The sequence below is a fragment of the Crinia signifera genome, chromosome 1 (genome assembly GCF_055691185.1).
Source record: "Crinia signifera chromosome 1, ASM5569118v1, whole genome shotgun sequence".
NCBI classification, from domain to species: Eukaryota; Metazoa; Chordata; class Amphibia; order Anura; family Myobatrachidae; genus Crinia; species Crinia signifera.
Window position 1 is genome coordinate 119,163,372 of NC_139217.1, and position 21,707 is coordinate 119,185,078.

General features: G+C 40.3%; 1 protein-coding gene across 1 annotated transcript in view; it reads left to right on the forward strand.

Moving 5' to 3' along the window:
- The window catches only part of RXFP1 (relaxin family peptide receptor 1), a 188,661-nt gene that overhangs the window by 162,749 nt on the left and 4,205 nt on the right, over positions 1-21,707 (forward strand). The window contains exons 11-17 of the mRNA XM_083172505.1: positions 2,077-2,148; positions 4,992-5,063; positions 5,744-5,815; positions 6,262-6,333; positions 10,102-10,331; positions 11,771-12,181; positions 14,856-15,074. Coding sequence (XP_083028631.1) covers positions 2,077-2,148; positions 4,992-5,063; positions 5,744-5,815; positions 6,262-6,333; positions 10,102-10,331; positions 11,771-12,181; positions 14,856-15,074 — 1,148 coding nt within the window. The remainder of the gene's footprint in view (positions 1-2,076; positions 2,149-4,991; positions 5,064-5,743; positions 5,816-6,261; positions 6,334-10,101; positions 10,332-11,770; positions 12,182-14,855; positions 15,075-21,707) is intronic.

The window sequence follows — 21,707 nt, forward strand, 5'->3', positions numbered from 1 at the left end:
AGCTGCACTTTTTCGACAATTTTTAGTCGAAGCTACATTTGGCCTATTCAAGTGCCAATTTTTCAACTGTCAGAAAAATCGGCACAAAAGGAGAACATGTGGTTTGGGGGATTACTCACAGAGCTGTGTGTTTTAGTCGAAAATTCGACTGTTTTTGAATATTATCCATGGATGCAGATTCGGCTTTAAATAAAGTAGAGCCTGCATCGGTGAAAAACGGCTGCATTGAATAGGTACGTCAGACAACATTGAATACCCCCTTAAAACAGTTAATGCACCAATTTCCAGAAAAACCAGCACATGATATTTTGAAAACGACTTATTTATACTGAGCACGAAGCACATTTTTAGCTTTGGATTTGTCTTTTGAAGAGAACTCAAAAATGAACTATAATAGATCTGCATAAATTACCATTTTGCAAACTCGTCTTATTTATGGAATAAGATAATTAATTACTATATATGACAGTTTAAGCTAGTCAATTTTTAACTGTATCTCAACTTATACAACCGTTGCTTCCAGTAATTAGCTCCTGGACACAGCAAAGTCATATATTTTTAGGCTATATACAGTATAAAGCAGCCTTTCTAAAGAAATATAGGGGGTGATTAAATACCGCTCGATAAGCAGTAGTCGTTGGCTGCTTAGTGAGCGGCTTAACACCGCCCAGATGCATGTCCAGCATTTTCATAGGGGTACCATAAAACGCTGGATATCCCCCTGCTTTCTAATCTCTTAGGGTAGCATGTTATACATTGCCTGATTCTGGTTGGCCCGGTAAGCTGTGAAGTTCGCAACTTCCTGAGTGCCAGAGAGGCCTCCCCGCCTAATATTCGTCCCACCCTGGCTGCCGTTTCCCCTCGAAACCATGTGAGGGGATGTGTAACAAAGACACATGCCCTTGCATGCCGCCGCTGGAGGAGAAATCATTTAATGGTCGCTGACCATCGAATGATTTCTCCTGCCTTATTAAATAAAAGTCAGTCTCAACTGACCTATTTGCAGGCGCTGGGACAAAGACAGGCATCTGCCGGTCTGCTCACCTATGGGAACACCCAGCATTTTCATCGGGACGCACATAAAACGCTGGCCATTTCCTCCCCGCTGCAAACTGCCCGGAAAGTGTGTAACTCTGCCGTCCGGTCACTGTCGGGGTTTGAGCATGACCATTGGGTGCGGGGCCCAAATTCGGATCACTGCATGTGATCCAGAATCGACCCCTTAGTTTGAATGACATATAGTATAAGTATAGGCAGAAATTTGTCCTTACAGACTTTATACCACATGGATGATATACTTACAGACTTTATACCACATGGATGGATATACTTACAGACCATTTATCCTCTCACTCTTCTGAGTTATTTTATCTATATTTGTACGTCTTGTAAATTACAATATAGCAAAGTTTCTTTGTTACTTTTGGTGGATCCTGTGTGACTTCTGGTGGTATGGCTTATCCTAACCACTAGCCCTCCCCCTAGTAACTACCGCTAGCATTTCCTGTACTGCCTAACCCTAACACTTGTCTCCTGCAGCCAGTAGGGAATTATACCCTGTGGTGACCTACAAGGCAGTGGATATCTCCACACCCACAATTGATCTTCTAATATGTTTTTAATTTTATCAATCAACAATATGAAACTACAATGTGAATCTGATGTATATGGTTTATGTACTTTAAGTTGTACATTAATACAGTATTTTCTCTATTGAGTCTTTAATGTAATTGCTTTGTTTCTTTGAGTTAATTCATTTCTTAAATCTTTAAGAAAGCTTCATTGTAATTTTCTTTCATGATGAAATCAATATTATTTTGATCCAATGTCTAGTCTGCCTATTTGGTCATTTTGCCACTGCTTGCAGCCTAACCTCTGCTGCCAGTCTGTGTAGATTGATGACATTTTACATGTCGACATTGTGAACATGTTGGCATTATGTAGGTGCAGACATGTTCAGTGTCAACGTCATAACTGAAAAATACCACAGGGGTCCACGAGCAACACCTGGCTGTCCTCTTGATTTATTTGGTTACTGTATGTGTCTTGACGCCCTCAATAATGTTTGTTTTGCAGAGTTCTGCGTAAGAACAAAATCCTCACCATAAGTGGCAACACCTTTTCCTCTTTGTCTAGGTTGGATGAGCTGTAAGTACAGAATGCCCCGTCACATTATAAACATGTTAGAAAATACCACATCTAAATATGTGGCCAGTGTATAAAGTGTGTTCACTACTCAGTAGTGACCTGCTCAGCCAACAGCTTGTTTCTAGATGGAAGCACCAGGAGCTGTTGGTAACGAAGAGCAAAGAATACCTGAAACTCTAATTGATAGTGCAAGGTAGCTGGTACAAGTGTGTATTATTAGATAGACAGCATCTAGTTAGACAGTCAATAGTTAGAAATGCAATAGGTCGGCAGGGTCAAAAGATCGACATGGGAAAACATGAAAGTGTGGTGGTGCACTATAAACAAAAACCTAATGGACAGTATGTTAGAAGTGGTGGCCATGGCCCTGATTCATTCTATTTGAGCAGCAGTCAGCTGTGAGTATACTTAACACTCACATAAAAATGAAAACTAACCAACAACAAAACAGACTGCCCTGGAATATACATTCAAATATATAAAATTCAATAAAAAATACACAAAAAAATTAAGCTTGAGCAAAGAAATTATTACACACAATGTATACAGTATATATATATAGTGATCGTGGTTAATAGACATCAAACAGAATAAATTCTCCTGTGGTGTTAGTAGTTATAATGTCACTATGGGGGTTATTTTGGTTCACTCTTTCTGACAAATGCCTTCTTAGATGGACAAAACCATGTGCACTGCAGGTGGGGCAGATGTTACTTGTGCAGAGATAATTAGATTTGGGTGGGGTTTTACTTCAAAGTGAGATCTATATTGGAGTGTAAAAATAAAGCAGTCAGTATTTACCCTGCACAGAAACACAATAACTCACCCAAATCTAATTCTCTCTGCACATTTTACATCTGCCCCCCCCCCCCCCTTGCAGTACACATGGTTTTGTCCATCTAAGAAGGATTTTGTCAGAAAGAGTGAACTAGAATAAGGCCCTATGTCCAGATGTTACAGGTTAGGGTTAACTTTTATCAAATGCACAGCAGAAGATTGTTAGGTGGTTCCCAAACTTTTTAGAATTAAGGCGCCCTATTGTATCAGAATTGTATGCATGGCACCCCTAGGCCAAAAGTTTTTATTGAAAATTTAAGAACAAAATTTTAATTAAATGAATTGTGTTTTATCTTTAGGTTTAATTATGTAGTGAGGGACAAGATTTGCTTCTGTTTATCCAAATATTTTATGATTGGCTGGTTAAAATATTGGTTTCAGGTCTTTTATAACCCTTTCAGACCGCACTTATTACCCGTTATATTGCTGTTTTTTACCGTTTCAAAACGGTAATATGTGCGGTCTGAAAGGTTCAGAGTTAATTTACCATTTTAAAAAATGGTATTTCAAAACGGTAAAAAAGCAGGGTCCTACCCGTTTCAGACCCGTTTTTTTTGCAGTCTAAACGGGACTAAAACGGGTCTGCTCATTACATTTGCAGGGGGCATTAAATATTCACTGCACTGGGTCCCGTTCATTAGGTATGCTCAGAGTGGGACCTCAGTTGCAATAAGTGTGCCGGGGCCCGCTGGCCGCTCCACACCCCTTTCTGCCTGCCGGATCCCCCGGACTCCCGTACTGTCACCGCTGCTAGCCAGCTCCACCCGGGGCCTGCCTCTGCCTCCATACTCCACTCCGCCATATTCCCGGGGCAACCTTACATCAGGTAAACGGCATCATTGCCGATCAGTGGCCCCGTGCTTTCACACCGCAAACCTGCTTATACCCGGTGTAATACCGGGTAAAATGTGCATTGTGAAAGGGACATTAACCTGCATGAACCCGTTTTAAGAAATGTTTTAAATACCGGGTCTAAGCAGGTTTTGTTGTGTGAAAGCAGCATTAGTGAGCCTGTATGAGCATCCAGCTCCAGTAAATTCACAAAGAAATTTCCCCCCACGGCTGGTTAGCACTCAATCAAGAGTCTCTCTGAGGAAGCCGCTGAGCACATAGGCAGTTAGACCGGATCTTTTAGAACAAGCACCACCAGATACCCATTTGCATACCCCGTTAGGACGGAATCTTGATATGGTGGAGTGCAAACTAGCTGGGAGGACGTTCCTTTGGGAATTTACCAGAGCTGGATGCTCATACAGGCTCACTAAAATACATGCAACCAATATTTTGAATTGAATACTAAAGTCATCAGACTTAATTGAATACCCCCCATAATGTACAGAGAGATTTAGATTTGAGTGGGTTGAGTTCAAACTGAAATTTAAATTGCAGTGTAAAAATAAAAATAACATTTGTGGGCTACATGTAAAAGCAGCCAGTATTTACTGTGCACAGAAAAAAAATATAAATGTACTTGCTCCACTTGCATGGCCACATGGTTTGTTCAAGAGACAAAGTTGCTGGCTTTTTTTTTGCTATACTTACAAGCATGAATCAAGCCCCTATTCCTATACTTGCCTACTTGTGAAAAGCATTTTACAAGCAACGCCTATAAGTATGCATATTCCTGATGCTGGCCCACATTCAGCATGGAATGCCCTGTTGTACCAAGCTTCTTCTTTATACAGAACAAAATGGTGCACCAAGCAGTCTACACCTGAATGTACAAAGCCTTACACCTTCCCGTACAAATGGGAACATTAGCATCAGAATATTATTGTTGTTTGATGAGAGAGAACTGTGTTTGTGCTCCATTTGTGCTGCATCATTCACAAACTTTTCTCTTAATAAAGTCATATAGAGTTGAGTAATGATTCATTTACGGAAAAGATAATAAAGAACTAAAGCTATTAATATCATTACAAATTAAAAGAAAACCTGATAAAACGTCACATTTATTTTCTGCAGACGTTCATTCAATAACAATTTCTTTATATTTACATTACCAGGGACTTGGCTAATAACAGAATTAAAGACTTTTCTCCAGCTTTACTCAAGGACATGAAGGAATTATCACAATTGTAAGCTGTTTGCATGTTACTAATGTACTGCTCATTGATTGGTTGTATTAACTGTAATATACTCCTGTAAATACGTTTCATTATCCAGCTCTTGTTTTCCATCTGACATTGGTAAGCTGTTCCATGTATAAACCATTATCAATATATCAGGGACAAGGACCTCAAATAAATGTTAACTTTAACTTAATCTATATTTTGCTAATTAAATCTAGAATTTGATTGCCTGGAGAAAGCACCATATTAATATGCTTTTTGTGTACATGTTTATTGCATTTATTAGATCACTTTATGTACTGTAAAAATGGCCTTTTCCTCATAAAAGGAGCCATTATTTTACTACATCAGGTCCACATAAATCTGGGAAATTCATTTTAGTAGAGGTGAAATCAGTCATTGTTATTACAGCAGCCCAGTCACTTAAAAAGCATTTCATTTTTCACGTTCAGTAGACCATAGCTTCTTGTTAAATAAAATGTTTTATGTATTTAATAAAATGTATGTTCAAAAACTAGTTAAACATGCGTGTACTGTATATTATGTCGCTATTCTTAGTGTTACATATTTTAATGTGCAGAAAAACACAATATATCACAATATTTCCATTTTTAACCCATGTCAACATGAATGTCAATTTCTAACTGTCAAGTCCGATTCAGATGTATTTTCTCTACTGCATACAGGAATATTTCCTATAACCCCATACAGAAGATTCAAGCAGACCAGTTTGATTATGTATTGACACTAAAATCCCTGTAAGTATAAAATAAAACCATGTAAGTATGTGGTGAAGACATTTTTAAATACGTTAGAAAAGTAATTTGATGACTATAATAATTAAGAAAATATGAACAGAATGTGAACAGATTCTAATCAAATATAGTGTATTTAATTTCACTCCCATGATGACCTCTTTATTAAGCCATAAATTCTACAAAAATGGTGGCTTTTGTTGGATTATGTCAAGTAAAGGTCCATACACACTGGGTGATTATGCCCAGCTTGTATGGACAGCGATGATCGCTATCATCGCTGGGGGGAAAGCCGCTTAGTTCATACACACTAAGCGACTTTCCCCCTGCCCGATGCGGTCAGCGCGGGGGGGGGGGGGGGCAGACGGCTTTGCAGAGTTATGACCAAAGAGTAATAAACAAAGGTGTGTTTATATGCAGTTACTAAGTAGATGCTTTTTATGTTCCAGAAGCCTTGAGGGAATTGAAATTCCTAATATCCAAAGAAGGATGTTTATGCCCCTGAAAAACCTCACTCACATGTAAGTAATAGGCCTAGTAAGTAGGTCTAGTAAACCTCACTAATGTGTAAGTAAAATGCCTAGTAAACCTCACTCACATGTAAGAAGTAGGCTTAGTAAACCTCACTCACATGTAAATAGTAGGCCTAGTAAACCTCACTCACATGTAAGTAGTAGGTCTAGTAAACCTCACTCACATGTAAGTAGTAGGTCTAGTAAACCTCACTCACATGTAAGTAGTAGGTCTAGTAAACCTCACTCACATGTTAGTAGTAGGTCTAGTAAACCTCACTCACATGTAAGTAGTAGGCCTTTGTATGTAAGCCTCTATGGGGAAATAAATCATACTCTAATAGGAGTTGCAGTATAACAACAGCTTGATAGGCACTTCAGGCCTGATTTTTATTTTAAAGTAATTAAAGTAATAAAAAAAGAAGACCTATACAAACTGTGTTGCATTACCTACTTTTTGGGTGTGGAATGATTGTCCGACAGGTTGGATTCCGGTGGTCAGTATACTGACATTGGAATACAGACCGCCAGTACTCAGACAAGGAGGCAAGTGCAAAAAAGCCTCTTGTGGGCTCGGTGGCTTGCTGCGTTTGCCACCGTTTCTATTCTCCCTCTATGGGGGTCATGGACCCCCACACAGGAGAGTAGCCCATTAGTCGGGATCCCGACTTTCCGGCAGTTGAACAGTTGGGATTCCGATGTTGGTATACTGACTGTCGGGGTCCCGACTGTAGGGCAGTCATCCGGCACCCTACTTTTTGCCTCATCTCCTGGAGAAGCCCAGAGAAGAGCCACTCCAGGACACTTCAGGGTAATGGGTCCGGTGCGGACTGTCACACTACTGGGCCCAGTCCCCAAATGGTAATATAGGATTTTATAAACCTACCGGTAACAGACAATATACCATAAAGTGGGTCATCGTGTGTGTCCTTCATAGACATATAACATCGGCCCTGCAGCATAGCTGATGCCTGAGCTATCACCAGATGTCCTGTAATGGGCTGAAAGGCAGCTGTACTATATTGGACATTATGCTTGATCTGGAAACATTAATGTGAGCACTAGACAAGCATGTCTGTGTGCAAACATTGACTTGCCTATAATGGGTACAGGCTACACACATATAATTATACTGATCTCAGGGCAGCGCTACAGACAAAAGTCTCCTGGAAAATTGCCCAACATCCACAAAGTCAGAGTCTACTGTGCTGCTAGAGAAGGAGTGGGGCCTGCATGGAGGCTGCACACGGGCCCTTTCTTTTCTTACATTGCCCATATGTGCAGGGGATCAGATGCACAGCAAAATAAAGCAAGTAACTCTGCACCTTGACAAAACCACACGGCACTGCGCTATGTGGGACTTACATGACAAAGCCCCCGATTCGGAGACCCGTCTAGCCGAGGCCAAGGCCATAAGTATGACCACTTTCCATGTAAGGAACTTATCCTCAACGGAGTCCAACAGCTCAAACCAGGAGGACTGCAATAAGGTCAATACAACCAACAGGTTCCACGGAGCCGTGGGCAGTACGAAAGGAGGCTGGATGTGCAGAACACCTTCTAAAAATGTCAGAGACAACTTTTTCTAAAAGAAGATGGAGAAGGCTGATATCTGCACCTTGATGGAGCCGAAACGAAGCCAAATATCAACTCCAGCCTGCAGAAACCGGATGACTCTGAGGAAAACCATAGGGGAACAATGTCTCCCTTAACACCATGACACATATCTCTTCCAGATCCGATGGTATTGATTACATTTCCTTGAATACCCTTTCTGGCTAAGATCAGCCGCTCAACCTCCAAGCAGACAAACAAAGCCGTCGTAAGTCCAGATAAATGAACGGCCCTTGCTGAAGAAGATCTCTTCTCAGCGGAAGAGGCCAAGGTTTATCCACCGACATGGCCAGAAGATCGGCATACCACACCCTTCGTGGCCAGTCCATGGAAATCAGAATTGCATGGACCTTCTCCCTCCTGATCTTGTGGAGTACTCGGGACAGCAACGGAATTGGAGCGAATAAGTATACCAGCTGGTATGACCAAGACATTGATAGTCCGTCCACCACCGCAGCCTGAGGGTCCCTGGTCCTGGCATAGTAAAGCTGCAGCTTCTTGTTGAGCCGGGATGCAATCAGAGCCATGCTAGGCAAGCCCACCGGTCTGTGATCAGCTGGAACACCTGTGGGTGGAGATGCCACTCTCCCAGGTGCAGGTTGTGGCGACTGAGAAAGTCTGCCTCCCAGTTTTCCATGCCTGAATTGAAAATGGCTGATATGGCCTTTGTATGCTTTTCTGCCCAAAGGATCATGGAGACCTACCACATGCATTGTCAGACTGCACCTGAATCACCTGATTGAGGAGTAGATGGGAGGCCTGAATCAGAGCCTTGTAAATCACCTGAAGTTCCAGGATGTTGAGAGACTCGTGGCTTGACCACCTGCCCTGAAACTGTACCCCTTGGGTTACAGCTCCCCAGTCTCTTAGGCTCGCATCCGTCGTTTTGGATCCCGAACTGTCGACCCTCCAACTCTTGGTGTGGAAACACCCATATTAGATGGCCTTATAGGATGCCACCAACTTTTCCAACAGGCGAATACAGAGAAATACAGAGATAGACTGAGATCTTGTTCGGAGTCAGTACCTGACCAATTCCTGAATGGCCGTAGCTTTGTCAGGTGGAAGGAAGATCCTCTGGGCCACTGTGTCCAGAATCATCCCCAGAAAGAGAAATCCCTTGGTGGGCAGCAGGTGAGACTTCTGATCATCTAGAAGCCACCTGTGCTGAGACAATAGCTGAGTGGTCTGAGAAATGCTGGCTGACAGCTGTTCCATGGACCTCGCCTTTATGAGGAGATAATCCAGGTAAGGGATGATGTTGATCCCCTGCAGCCCCAGCAGCATAGCTGCATCATCATCTCCGCCTCAGTATTATGGACAACATGCTATACCAGTGAAAGAAGCCCTTAAATGAGCTGTTTTCAGCAACTCTCCCCCAATTTAACATCCTTGTAGACTGGAGTGCCTTGGAGGAGCTGTATGCCCCCCTGCGCATGAGCCAAACAATTTAGCCAGGGTACGCCTCTAGCAGGTCCCACCTGAACAGCACCTGTGTGCCCCCCCCCCCCCTAAGCTTCCACGTCGCAGGCATGCAGCATGCCCAAATAAATAAAAGTTTAAAATAATGAAGAAAATTCTCTGGAGCTCCAGAGTGTGCATTCTCTTTACATGGTTTAAACCTTCACATTGTGCAGTGCCGTGTGGTTTTGCCAAGGTGCAGAGTTACTTGCTTTATTTTGCTTTGCATCTGATCCCCTGCACATATGGGCAATTTAAGGAAGGAGATGGCCCATGTGCTGCCTCCATGCAGGCCCCTCTCCTTCTCTAGCAGCGCAGTAGACTCTGGCTTTATGGATGTTGGCCAATTTTCCAGGTGACTTCTGTCTGTAGCGCTGCCCTGAGATCAGTATAATTATATGTGTGTAGGGTTTGCGCCACACTTCCTGTACCCATTATATGTAAGTCAATGCTTGCACACAGACATGCATCTGGACATCTAGTGATATCTCAGGCATCAGCTATGCTGCAGGGCCGACGTGTTATGTCTATGAAGGACACACACGATGACCCACTAATGGTATATATCGTCTGTTTGCTTAGATGGACAATATATTGCCCAGTGTGTATCCAGCTTTAGGGGCAGAGTTGAGCAGAGGGTGAGGTGAAGAGTAGCTACTGAATGACTCATTGCACTTATATACAATTTGTTGCTGTTACCAGATATTTTAAGAAATTCCAGTACTGCGGCTTCGCCCCCCATGTGCGCAACTGCAAACCAAACACAGATGGGATCTCCTCTCTAGAAAACCTGCTTGCAAGTATAGTTCAGCGAGTGTTTGTGTGGGTTGTTTCTGCGGCAACCTGCTTTGGGAACATCTTTGTCATCTGTACACGACCTTACATCAGATCTGAGAACAAGCTACATGTCATGTCCATCATTTCACTTTGCTGTAAGTACATAACACAATGATACTCAAATTGCAATATAGGTTTGCTCATTCCCAAGTTTCACTTAAAAAGTTAAAGTTAGTTTCAGATTTAGCAGTGGACTTTACACAGTATTTCGCCTTGACACAAAGTAGTGGGTGTCCCTTCCTAAGAGATTGCACCATTTGTATAAAGTGCAAACTGGAAATGACGAAAGTACCAACCAATCAGCTCCTAGCATTTTTCAAACACAGTCTGTAACAGGGCAGTTAACAGCTAAATTGTTGATACTTTATTTCTCTCCCTTTTATCACTTTCCAAGGCTTAATATATCTTCTCTAGGGAGAGTACATGGTGAAAGGGAGAGGTAGTGGGTGACAGGTGGAGGGAGAGTGTGATGTGTAGAGGCAGCAGATGACAGGGAGAATCTGGACAGTGGTAGGGAAGGCAGAGGTATGACAAACAGAGGCAAAGAGGGAGAGGCTATGGCAGATGAAAAGAGAGTGCAGTGGGAGGCAGAGGGTGATGAAGAGAAAATATTGTTGATGGGGAGAAAGTGCAGGGAGTGGGTGATAGGGAGAGGCTATGCATGAGAGGAAGATGGGGACAGGAAAGAGGATATGGCTAACAGCGAGTGTGTGCATGGAGAGACAGAGGGTAACAGGGAGAGGGTGACTGGGAAAGGCTATTGGTGATGGGGAGAGGCAGTAGGTGATGGGAAGAGGCTATGGGTAACAGGCAGAGGGTGACAGGAGAGCCAAAGGTGACATAGAGACGCTGATGGTGAATAAAAGAGACAGATGGTGATGTGAGAGGCAGAGGATGACAGGTAGGAGGTGACAGGCAGATGATGACAAATATATTACAGTACTAGAATACCATTTACTTATCTGCGCCCATGGAGCATGGAGGGTGGCTCCTCCATTTCTTGGGTATTTATGCAAGAGAATGTCACAAAATCATGAGATCCTGTTGCTGTCAGACAAAGAACAGGCAATCAGGGGCAGAGAGAAGGAGTGATCAAGGCACTCCAGGCTTTGTGACAACCATGTATAGTATGTAGGTGAGTTCCTTTTCACTGATTTGGTCTAACTGGAGCGGATTGGGAAGGAAGCACTATTATGTTCTCCACTTTGAATTAAAAGAAAATAGTGATGTGCAGGCTCTGATTTACTCTGATTTACTCTGATTTCAAAGCAGGATCTTATTGGCTATCCCAAATCACATGACAGTTGTTGACAGTTGATAGCCAATAATATCCTGCTGTGAAATCAGAGTAAATCAGAGCCTGCACATCTCTAAAAGAAACACACAGCAACATCTGAATTGCTGTATATATAATGTTTTCATTTCTATTAATGCAGGTTTTAAGATTAGGACTTTATGATTATTCAAAACTGTGGTTAAAATTATATTCTCTGCGTATAATAACTGTTCTATATGATTATTGTTTGTGTCTCAGGTGCTGATTGTTTGATGGGACTATACTTATTTGTTATTGGATATTATGATCTTAAATACAGAGGTGAATACAACATGAATGCCCAGGCCTGGATGGACAGCACACAGTGTCGCCTGGTTGGATCACTAGCTATACTCTCCACAGAGGTGTCAGTCTTACTTCTCACCTATTTGACTTTGGAAAAGTATATTTGTATTGTATATCCCTTCCGGTGCCTGAAACCTGGAAAATACCGGACGATCACAATGCTAATACTTATATGGATTATTGGTTTTGTCATTGCTTTTATACCCCTCAGCAATGAACATTTTTTCCACAACTACTATGGTACAAATGGGGTCTGCTTCCCACTACACTCTGAGAAACCTGAGAGCACATCAGCTCAGATCTATTCCGTCATCATCTTCCTTGGTAAGTCATTTAGGCATGGAAGTATTCCGATCAATATATAGATATATATATAGAGAGAGAGAGAGAGAGAGAGAGAGAGAGAGAGATGGAGCCGCGGCCAAAGGATGCACTGGCACGCCATGGCTACCCGACTCAGCATGCCATTTGCAGGGAAATGGACACATGAGCATCTCGCACGTCCATTGCCATGAATTGGGTGCGCTAGCGTCTTGCACGCATTTCTCATTCGCACACACTTGCCCCTCATTCTTTAGTGCCGCTGCATGCCGAGCCATTCACTGGGAGCTGCTTAGATGACAGCGTATGAGTGGTATTTAATATAAAGGGCACAAATATGATTTTATTAGGAGACCTGTAAACAAGGGAAGTACTCATTTAGCATCTACAGTAGGTAAATGTGCAATTTTGCCATTTTTATACATTATGTTCTCCCAAAATGTCAGTAATGCATGTAAGAAACGATGACATTGGATGTGGTTTACTGAAATGGAGCAGTCTAAATAGCTGTGTGCTTATTTGCAATGTTAAGTAACAGTATCTGTAGGCTAAACTTCAATGACTAATCTCTTAAATGTCTGCTGTAAAGATGATGAGAAGAACTTCACTGTAAGTTTCACAACTAAAACTTTCTGTCTGTGCCAATATGATAAAGGGGTCAGAGCAGAGTCCCCAGCAGTACTTGCACAGCTCTTCATGTGCGTCTTCTGACGGCTTAGTACTTTCACTTCTGTAGTCAAGGTAAAGCCCTAATCTTTTCAGTAGCTTTAAAAGGAATTTATTGATTATTATCTGGATATGTTATCATATGGGCAAGTGGGAAAAGGGCCCCAAAGACTGAAACCTGGAGTGGGATTATCTGGGGAGAGAGATAACCAAAATGTAACTATGTGATGCACCGAGAAGGTAAATAAAAGGAAAGAAACTGCTAGTTTATCAGAAGAATGCAGGTAGGTACATTAGCATGAATGAGCATTGCAGTCCGTAGAACTCTCACAACATACAATTTCTATTATATTATGTAAAATAAAAATTGAACTAGGGAAAATAAATATTTGGATTATATTTGGTCTATATTAAGGTCTAAAAAAACAGCCAGTACATACACTGTATATAGATATTGGTTTGGCTAATTTCACACAAAGGGGGTTATTCAGAACTAATCGCAAAGCTGAAACTGAAATCTAACATGCAGTGTAAATATAAAGCAGTCAGTATTTACCCTGCACAGAAAAAATAACTCGCCCATATCTAATTCTCTCTACACATGGTACATATTGCCTACAGTGCAACATGGGCTTGTTATTCAGACCTGATTTCTGTTCTGCTAAATTGCAGAATTATAAAACATGGTGCTCCTGCCAAGCACTTTGCAAGATGTAGGGATTTATAGATTATTTTAGTTTGTCTTATCACTGAAATTAATAATATGTGTGCGTTGCATTGTAATAATAATGGAACAATAATGTTTCAAAGTGTCTGTTATATATTAGCTACTTAAATCATTTTGTACCCTTGCAACCTGGCTGGACCCATATGCAATATGTAGACTGCTTTTAACTCCTACTAGATTATAAGATTATAAACAGGATACTCTTATCTCTCGATCTCATAGGCAAACGCAAGAGGGGTTTCTGGTTGCCCTGAAACCTCCATCCTCTTGGCAAATGCCTTAAGTTATGACAAAAATAGCTGGTATATAATACGATCAATATGATCAATAGAGCTGCTAACACATCATGCAGTGTAAGGGACAGTGCAGAGCTGCTGCACATGCCTACTGCTCCAGGTTCTTCTACCACATATACTGTATGTGTGGATTTGAGCCCTCAAACATCGCAATGGACCAGAGCGTAGCTGTCAGGAGGAAGAGACAGGAGCCTTACCATGAAGTGGGAGTGTGAGCTTAGAATGTGCAGTACTGGTTCTATTATGTTTGTGTATTTATTATGATATGTTTAACCTTTTTCTGACCACTTATGTTATTTAAATGTTTGAAACACCCTATACTCTAGTACCATCTGTAATGTTTAATATTAATACTGTATTTCATACAGTATCCAGTATATAAAACTACCAATTTTCAGGGCTGTTACTGCTCCCCCAGACTCTCATGCTTACTCCAATGTGCTGCAGAGTTTGGATTACATTTGGAAACCCCCCTCTAAAAATACTGCATTTGCCACTGGGTCTGATATCAGTTTTGTTTCTAATCATAAAGGTCTGCAGGAGGTGCTGAAGCTATTATATAGTCCTGACAAAAGTTTGAAAAGTGAAATGCTGAATAGCAGATTGGTATCCTGCCCTTATATCTTCATGTACTGGACTACGCGAGTGCCACCCATCTCTAAAATATATTATATATACACCGACACATACAGTATATTAATAAATAAATAATATGCTGACACATGCACCAAATAAGAGATACAGGGACAGATTCTCTAAGCTTCAAAAGTGATAACATGGAGAGTGATAAACAGCCAGCCAATCAGCTCCTGTCTGACATTCTTCAAACACAGTCTGTGACATGGCAAGTAGGAGCTGATTGGCTGGCTGTATATCACTCTCCATGTTATCACTTTTGAAGCTTAGAGAATCTGGCCCACAATGAGAAGCTGACAGTGCTTGTACTGTACATCATAATAATTGCTGCATTTTGTTTTGATTCCAATAGGTGTGAATTTGGCAGCTTTTATCATCATTGTGTTCTCCTACAGTAGCATGTTCTATAGTATCCATCAAACTGCAATAATGGCTACTGAAATCCACAATCACATCAAGAAAGAAATGACCCTGGCCAAGCGTTTCTTCTTCATCGTTTTTACGGATGCCCTCTGCTGGATACCCATCTTCATTCTTAAACTTCTATCACTGCTTCAGGTTGAAATCCCAGGTGGGTTTATGTTAAGATACTGAGCTATCTGAATAGAAGACAATGTAGTACCTGAGAGCCGCCAGTACCATTCATATGTGCCTAGTAGTAAAAAACAAGAACAAAACCTTTCTACTGGCAACATAAATCAAACTAACTGTATAATCGTCTTTCCTGCTTGCAGCTAACGTAGAGTTGGTAATAAGTAAAACGCTTAATATTTAAAGGAACTGCCATGGAGAATAGCACATTGGGCATTATTCAGGCCTAATTGCTTGTCTGCTAATTTGCAGAGGCATGCAATTAGATAGCCGCCACCCTGTTAGAGTAAAATCCCACCCTGTGCAAGGCTGTGAATAGAACTTTTGCGGATCGACAATTAACTGAAAATCCATTTGCAACCACTAACCATTGAATGATTTGTCCAGTCTGTGCGTAACCCAGGACCTACTTGTCCAGTGCGATAGAAACAGGCTGATCGGGGGCCAGAGCTGATGTCACAAGCCATCCCTGAAAACACTTGGGCACACTGTACCTACGTCTTTCCTGATGCTCACAGTAAATGTCCCGGTGCCACCCACAAACACTAGCTTACTGTCAATTAACTGGCGAACAGCTTGCGAATGGTAAAGACACTGAATTTTATAGCAGGATGGCCTCACGCATGCATGCTACGATCCGTACGCATGCACAGTCGTTCAATATTTGGCCGAAATGTACAATTTATTAAAACAGTACAAGTAATATGTACATATAAACAATAATAAATTATGAATACATCTATTATATAATTACAGCCTCTCCAGTCCTCTTGGACCTTAATAGGAAGCCCTTTCTCTTGTTGATGTGCAGTTTTTATACCTAACATGTTTTGGCTTGAAAAAAGAGTTCCTCGGGGGTACCTTAATGGTGTGAAATAAAGTGAACAAGTTCTTGGAAAAATTTCTGATTAGAACATGACGGTCAACATTACTGGATAACGGGATTGGACCACTTGGTATAGTGAAGTGCTCGTAAGATATTACTAGTAAATGGTTTTCACCTCTTAACACAGTAATGTATGAATGGTGTCTTTAACTGTCTGATAATCATCCTGCTTCATTTACAGGTACACATGAGGTCCAATCCCATTATCCAGTAATCTCATATTGTTCAAAGAACTTGTTCATTTTATTTTACTCCTTATGGTACCCCTGAGGAAGTCTTTTTATAAGACTAAACGCGTTGGGTAGAATCTCTGGAAATAATATTTGAAGAAGACTGCACATCAACCCAAGAGGGCAGCTTCCTGTTAAGGTCCAAGAGGCTTAAATAGGCTTTAATTAAAAGATGTTTAAATATTTTATTAAAAATGATTATTTGTATTTTTTTATAAATTGTACATTATTGTGAAACCAGATGATACATGGCTGTATTCTATATAGTATCCACAGCGTGCAGGAAGCCGGAGCGTGGGAAAGCCCTGGTATATAGTGCTGGGTACACAGGAACAAGCATCCCTGGCTCAGCATTTCATCAACAGACTTCATCAGAGAGAGTTCTCTTACGAAGTCTCTTGATGAAACGTTTTAGGGTGGGGCTAGTGACGCTTGTTCCTGTATACCCAGCCTTTTCATCCAGCAGTCTCCTGAGTGCTGTGGTGCGCACCAGCGTCTGTGGCCTCCCAGGGACCCGCAATGATGGAATGGACATACAGTGGAGGAGTCACCAAATACACTACACACACAGACATAAGTTCAACTGTGCATCAGCCCCCTTATGAGGAGTGAGATTTATGGAAAACTAGTATTGACAATATAAGACTCCCATGATATTATGTGGCCCAGCTTCATATTAGTGCTGTGGGTACATATTTCGTAATTCATTCTGACTGGCAGAAATAAAGAGATCACTGTAAAAGTTTTGCATACCGCTGAGAGCAATCAGTGTAGCCCAAATCCTGCTGTGCGGCCCGCTCCTAAGGTAACGTGTTCTTTTGAATACCTAGCTCAGGATGCTGGGAGATATTACTAACGTATTAGTTGAGATTGAACCTACACATGCAAATGATTTGTTTTTCTGTTCTGTCAGTGTACAGAAACTACACCAGGTGTGGATCTCTGTGTTATAAAGCAGACATTCATAGTAGAGACACATAGTTTTCTCATTTCTTTCATACCACATATTAATTAGTTGTAAAATATTTGGCGCTTTTGTGTCAATTTTCTGTAAACATTTCCGTGTGGCATGGATTAGATCTCTCAGTTCTACGGAACAGCTGTGTCATGTAACGTTACAGATAAGAAATAAGCAGCAGTTTGGAATAAGGAAAGAAAATGATTTGTGAGATGTTTGAAGTGTTTGCCAGAAAATAAACACAATCACAAGCTGCAAAAGTAAATCAGTATTTCATGAAAACTATCAACTTCTAAAGTATATTACATTTGGTATTTAAATCAAAGACGTATTGATATTCATGATAGTAACAGATGTTATCGGGAACTGCTGAGTAAACAGTGCTGATAATGGTAAGTTAGCTGAACAGCTTACAGAGAGGAACAGAATCAATATACGTCCAACTATTTTTAACAAAATATCTGATATTAAATAACGTGATTGTATATGTACACTACCTATCAAAAGTTTGGGGTCACCCAGGCAATTTCGTGTTTTACATGACTTTTATTTCTCAAATGAGTTGCAAAATTAATAGGACATACTATGGGCCTTATTTTAGTTCACTCTTTCTGACAAAAGCCTTCTTAGATGGGCAAAACCATGTGCACTGCAGGTGGGGCAGATGTAACTTGTGCAGATATAATTAGATTTGGGTGGGGTTTTACTTCAAAGTGAGATCTATATTGCAGTGTAAAAATAAAGCAGCCAGTATTTTCCCTTCACAGAAACAAAATAACTCACCCAAATCTAATTCTCTCTGCACATTTTACATCTGCCCCCCTGCAGTGCACATGGTTTTGTCCATCTAAGAAGGAATTTGTCAGAAAGAGTGAACCAAAATAAGGCCCATAGTCATGACATTGGCAAGGTTAGAAATAATGATTTTTATTTGAAATAATAATTTTGTCCTTCAAACTTTGCTTTTGTCAAAGAATGCTCCTTTTGCAACAATTACGACATTGCAGACCTTTAGCACTCTATCTGGGCATTTGTTGAGATAATCTGAAGAAATTTCACCCCACACTTCCTCAAGCACCTCTCACAAGTTGGATTGGCTTGATGGGCACTTCTTGTGTACCATACGATCAAGCTGCTCCGACAACAGCTCAAGGGGTTGAGATCTGGTGACTGTGATGGCTACTCCATTACAGACAGAATACCAGCTGCCTGCTTCCCTAAATAGTTCTTGCATAATTTGGAGGTGAGCTTTGGTCATTGTCCTGTTGGAGGAGGAAATTGGCTCCAAACAAGTGCTGACCATAATTGTATGGCATTGTGTTGCAAAATGGAGTAATAGCCTTCCTTATTCAAAATCCTTTTTACCTTGTACAAATCGCACATTTTACCAGCACCAAAGCAGCCCCAGACCATCACATTACCTCCACCATGCTTGACAGATGGCATCAAGCTCTCTTCCAGCATCTTTTCTCTTATTCTGTGTCTCACAAATGTTCTTCTGTGTGATCCAAACACCTCAAACTTCGATTCGTCTGTCCATAAAAAAAATTTCAATCTTCCTCTGTCCAATGTCTGTGTTCTTTTGCCCACACTTATCTTTTAATTTTATTGGCCAGTCTCAGATATTGCATTTTCTTTGACACTCTGCTTAGAAGACCAGCATCACAGAGTCACCTCTTCACTCTAGGAATTGACACTGTCGTTTTGTGGGTACCATGTAATGAAGCTGCCAGTTAAGGACCTGTGAGCCATCTATTTCTTAAACTAGAGACTCTAATGTACTTGTCTTCTTGCAAAGTTGTGCATTGGAGCCTTACACTTTTCTTTCTAGTCTGTTTGTGCCTTATCTACAGATATATCTACTAGAGTGTACCCAGCCATACGTCTTTGAGATTAAAAACCAGATAGGGCCAGATGTATCAAGCTTCAAAAAGTGATAAAATGGAGAGTGATAAACAGCCAGCCAATCAGTTCCTACCTGCCATGTTACAGGCTGTCTTTGAAAAAGAACAGGTAGGAGCTGATTAGCTGGTTGTTTATCACTCTCCACTTTATCACTTTTTGAAACTTGATACATCTGTCCCTAAGTGATGTTGTATTTTAGTCAGGGCTAACTCACCTTTGATCTAGGACAGAGGTAGCCAACTCCAGTCCTCGGGAGCTACCAACAGTTAATGATCTCCAGATCTCCTCACAGAATCAACTAAAGTAATTAGCTTTACCTGTGGATTTTTAAAAATGAGTTAGTGAGTAATGAATGAACCTGTCCACCACCTAAGTGGTATGGAAACCGTGAACTGTTGGTAGCTCTCGAAGACTGGAGTTGGCTACCACTGACCTAGGACAAACGGAAGGGTGAGTGGGACAGCAGTCATTATGTATAGAGCTTAACATTCTAAGGAGACAGTACAGGAGATTGCACTATGTATTATTTGAATTAAAGCAGTCTAGGAAAACATAACAGGAGAGAAAAAACTTGAGACACTTTTAGAAATTATAAGGAGATTATAAGTACATGTACATGCTTTATCAAATACACTTTTGTCCTGCCAACATTACATTTTATATTAAAAGACACTGCGTAATGAAGACATAACATACAGTTATGTTTTATGACAGTCAAGAAGTAGTTATGCCTGTGCGCCAAGGGGATGACTACTAAATAGCTGCAGCATGGCTTGGAGAATACTCGTTTAAACATGATTTACTGGAATTAACACTGCTGTGTTATAATGTTAATGAGTGATCTGAATTTAGAAATAGGAAAAACTGTAAATGGCTTCATTACTAAAGGGATATTCGTTTAAGTTATTATCAGAGCATATAGGACCATCAAAAAGACAACTTTTAACCTTAATAGACTTTTCCATATTAACATACAGATTGAGACCATGTGAATTATATTTGCAGTAATCAAAAATGTGAATTAACGTTAGAACTGACTTTGTATCCTTTGCGAAATAAGGTTATCAGCTATACATTTGCAATTTTAATTTTCAGTTTAAGTAATTTTCTTAAATACTTATGTGTCTTCTAGCTTACAGTAACTTTAATCTTAAGGACTAATAAGAATACCAAATAGCTCAGTCGATGATACATTTGAAATGTAATTTGTGGAGTTTGCAAATAAAAACGGTAATCTCTATATTAATTATTTTTACTCATTAGCTAGCAATTTCTGACATTATGGGACAGCAACTATCAGAGCTTTTGAGGAATGGAATAAAAAGGGAATATTATTTATTTATTTATTAAAATTACGTTTATAGCTGTAGTTTATTCCGTTGTACTTTACAATTTTAAATATTCGTTAATTTCTATTTTCATACATTTCATAAATACATGTTTCATCTTTTTGATCTATTATATATATATATATATATATATATATATATATATATATATATATATAAAGGGGGTTTATCGGAGTGCGCTATAAGGAGTACCACCTAGCTAGTTCACAATTAGTTCATATCCACTGGTATTCTTATCAGAAATTAGAAAGTTCTTTCATCTGTTTTCCGAAATAAGAAGGAGACTCCTTTTAGGATAAGTGATCCTTTATTCATAAAACCCAACGCGTTTCCTCGCAAAGGACTTCGTCAGGGGTATAGCTACAAGTGGTACAGATAAAACAATGTATAAGTGTTTTTACAAAAACACCTAATCCAACATATTTATTAATTAAAGTAGGTATGGAGTATACATACCAGAAAAAAAGTTTTTTCAATCTTGACAAGATTGGTATAAGAAGAGTGTCTTCACACTGTATACAATCTATCTATAAAAGAATATAACAACAATATTTGGGGTCAGAGGGTAAGCAAGCGAATGAAAAGGATGATGGGGATAACACTGATGTGTCTAGTGGAGCATTTTATGGGGTGTCTTACCTCAGGTATTCAATTTCCTGGATAGACTGTTATCCCTTCAGGGAAATTCTTTAGTAAAGGCAGGTCTAATTTAGATTTAAATGGTAGCCTAAAGAGAAGTAGGGTTGTTCAATTAGTGGCTAGGATTCTGAATTTACTTTTAGATGGGTAGGGGATAAAAATTCATTTACCTACCATGACCTTAGAGGTCTATGCATAAACTCCACCCACTTATGGGCAAAAAAGGGAATACACCAATCCAATCCACCTCATAATATAATGTCTAGTGTCTGTGTGACTCCGAAACACTGCATCTGTTGGCAGCAAGTGAAACTACACCTACTAGCTTTCGAAGCATTAGCTTTGAGCGGGCTTACTAGTGAATATATATATATATATATTGTGTGAAAAATGTTTTAATAGCTAGCAAAGTGATTATTGATTCAGTACATGGTATATCAAAGGCGACTGACTGGCTCACTCTGCAAGAATGCACTGTATGGATTGGTGGCATATACTTGTTATGTCACAGCAGCTTAAGTGACTGCAGTCCAATTCTAGGAAGTAGCTTTATCTGTCTCAAAATTAAGTAGAGAGTTAATGCTGTTTCTTCCTTTATATGCTAATAGAAATGTTGGTAAATATTGAACAACACTGTATATTGCTT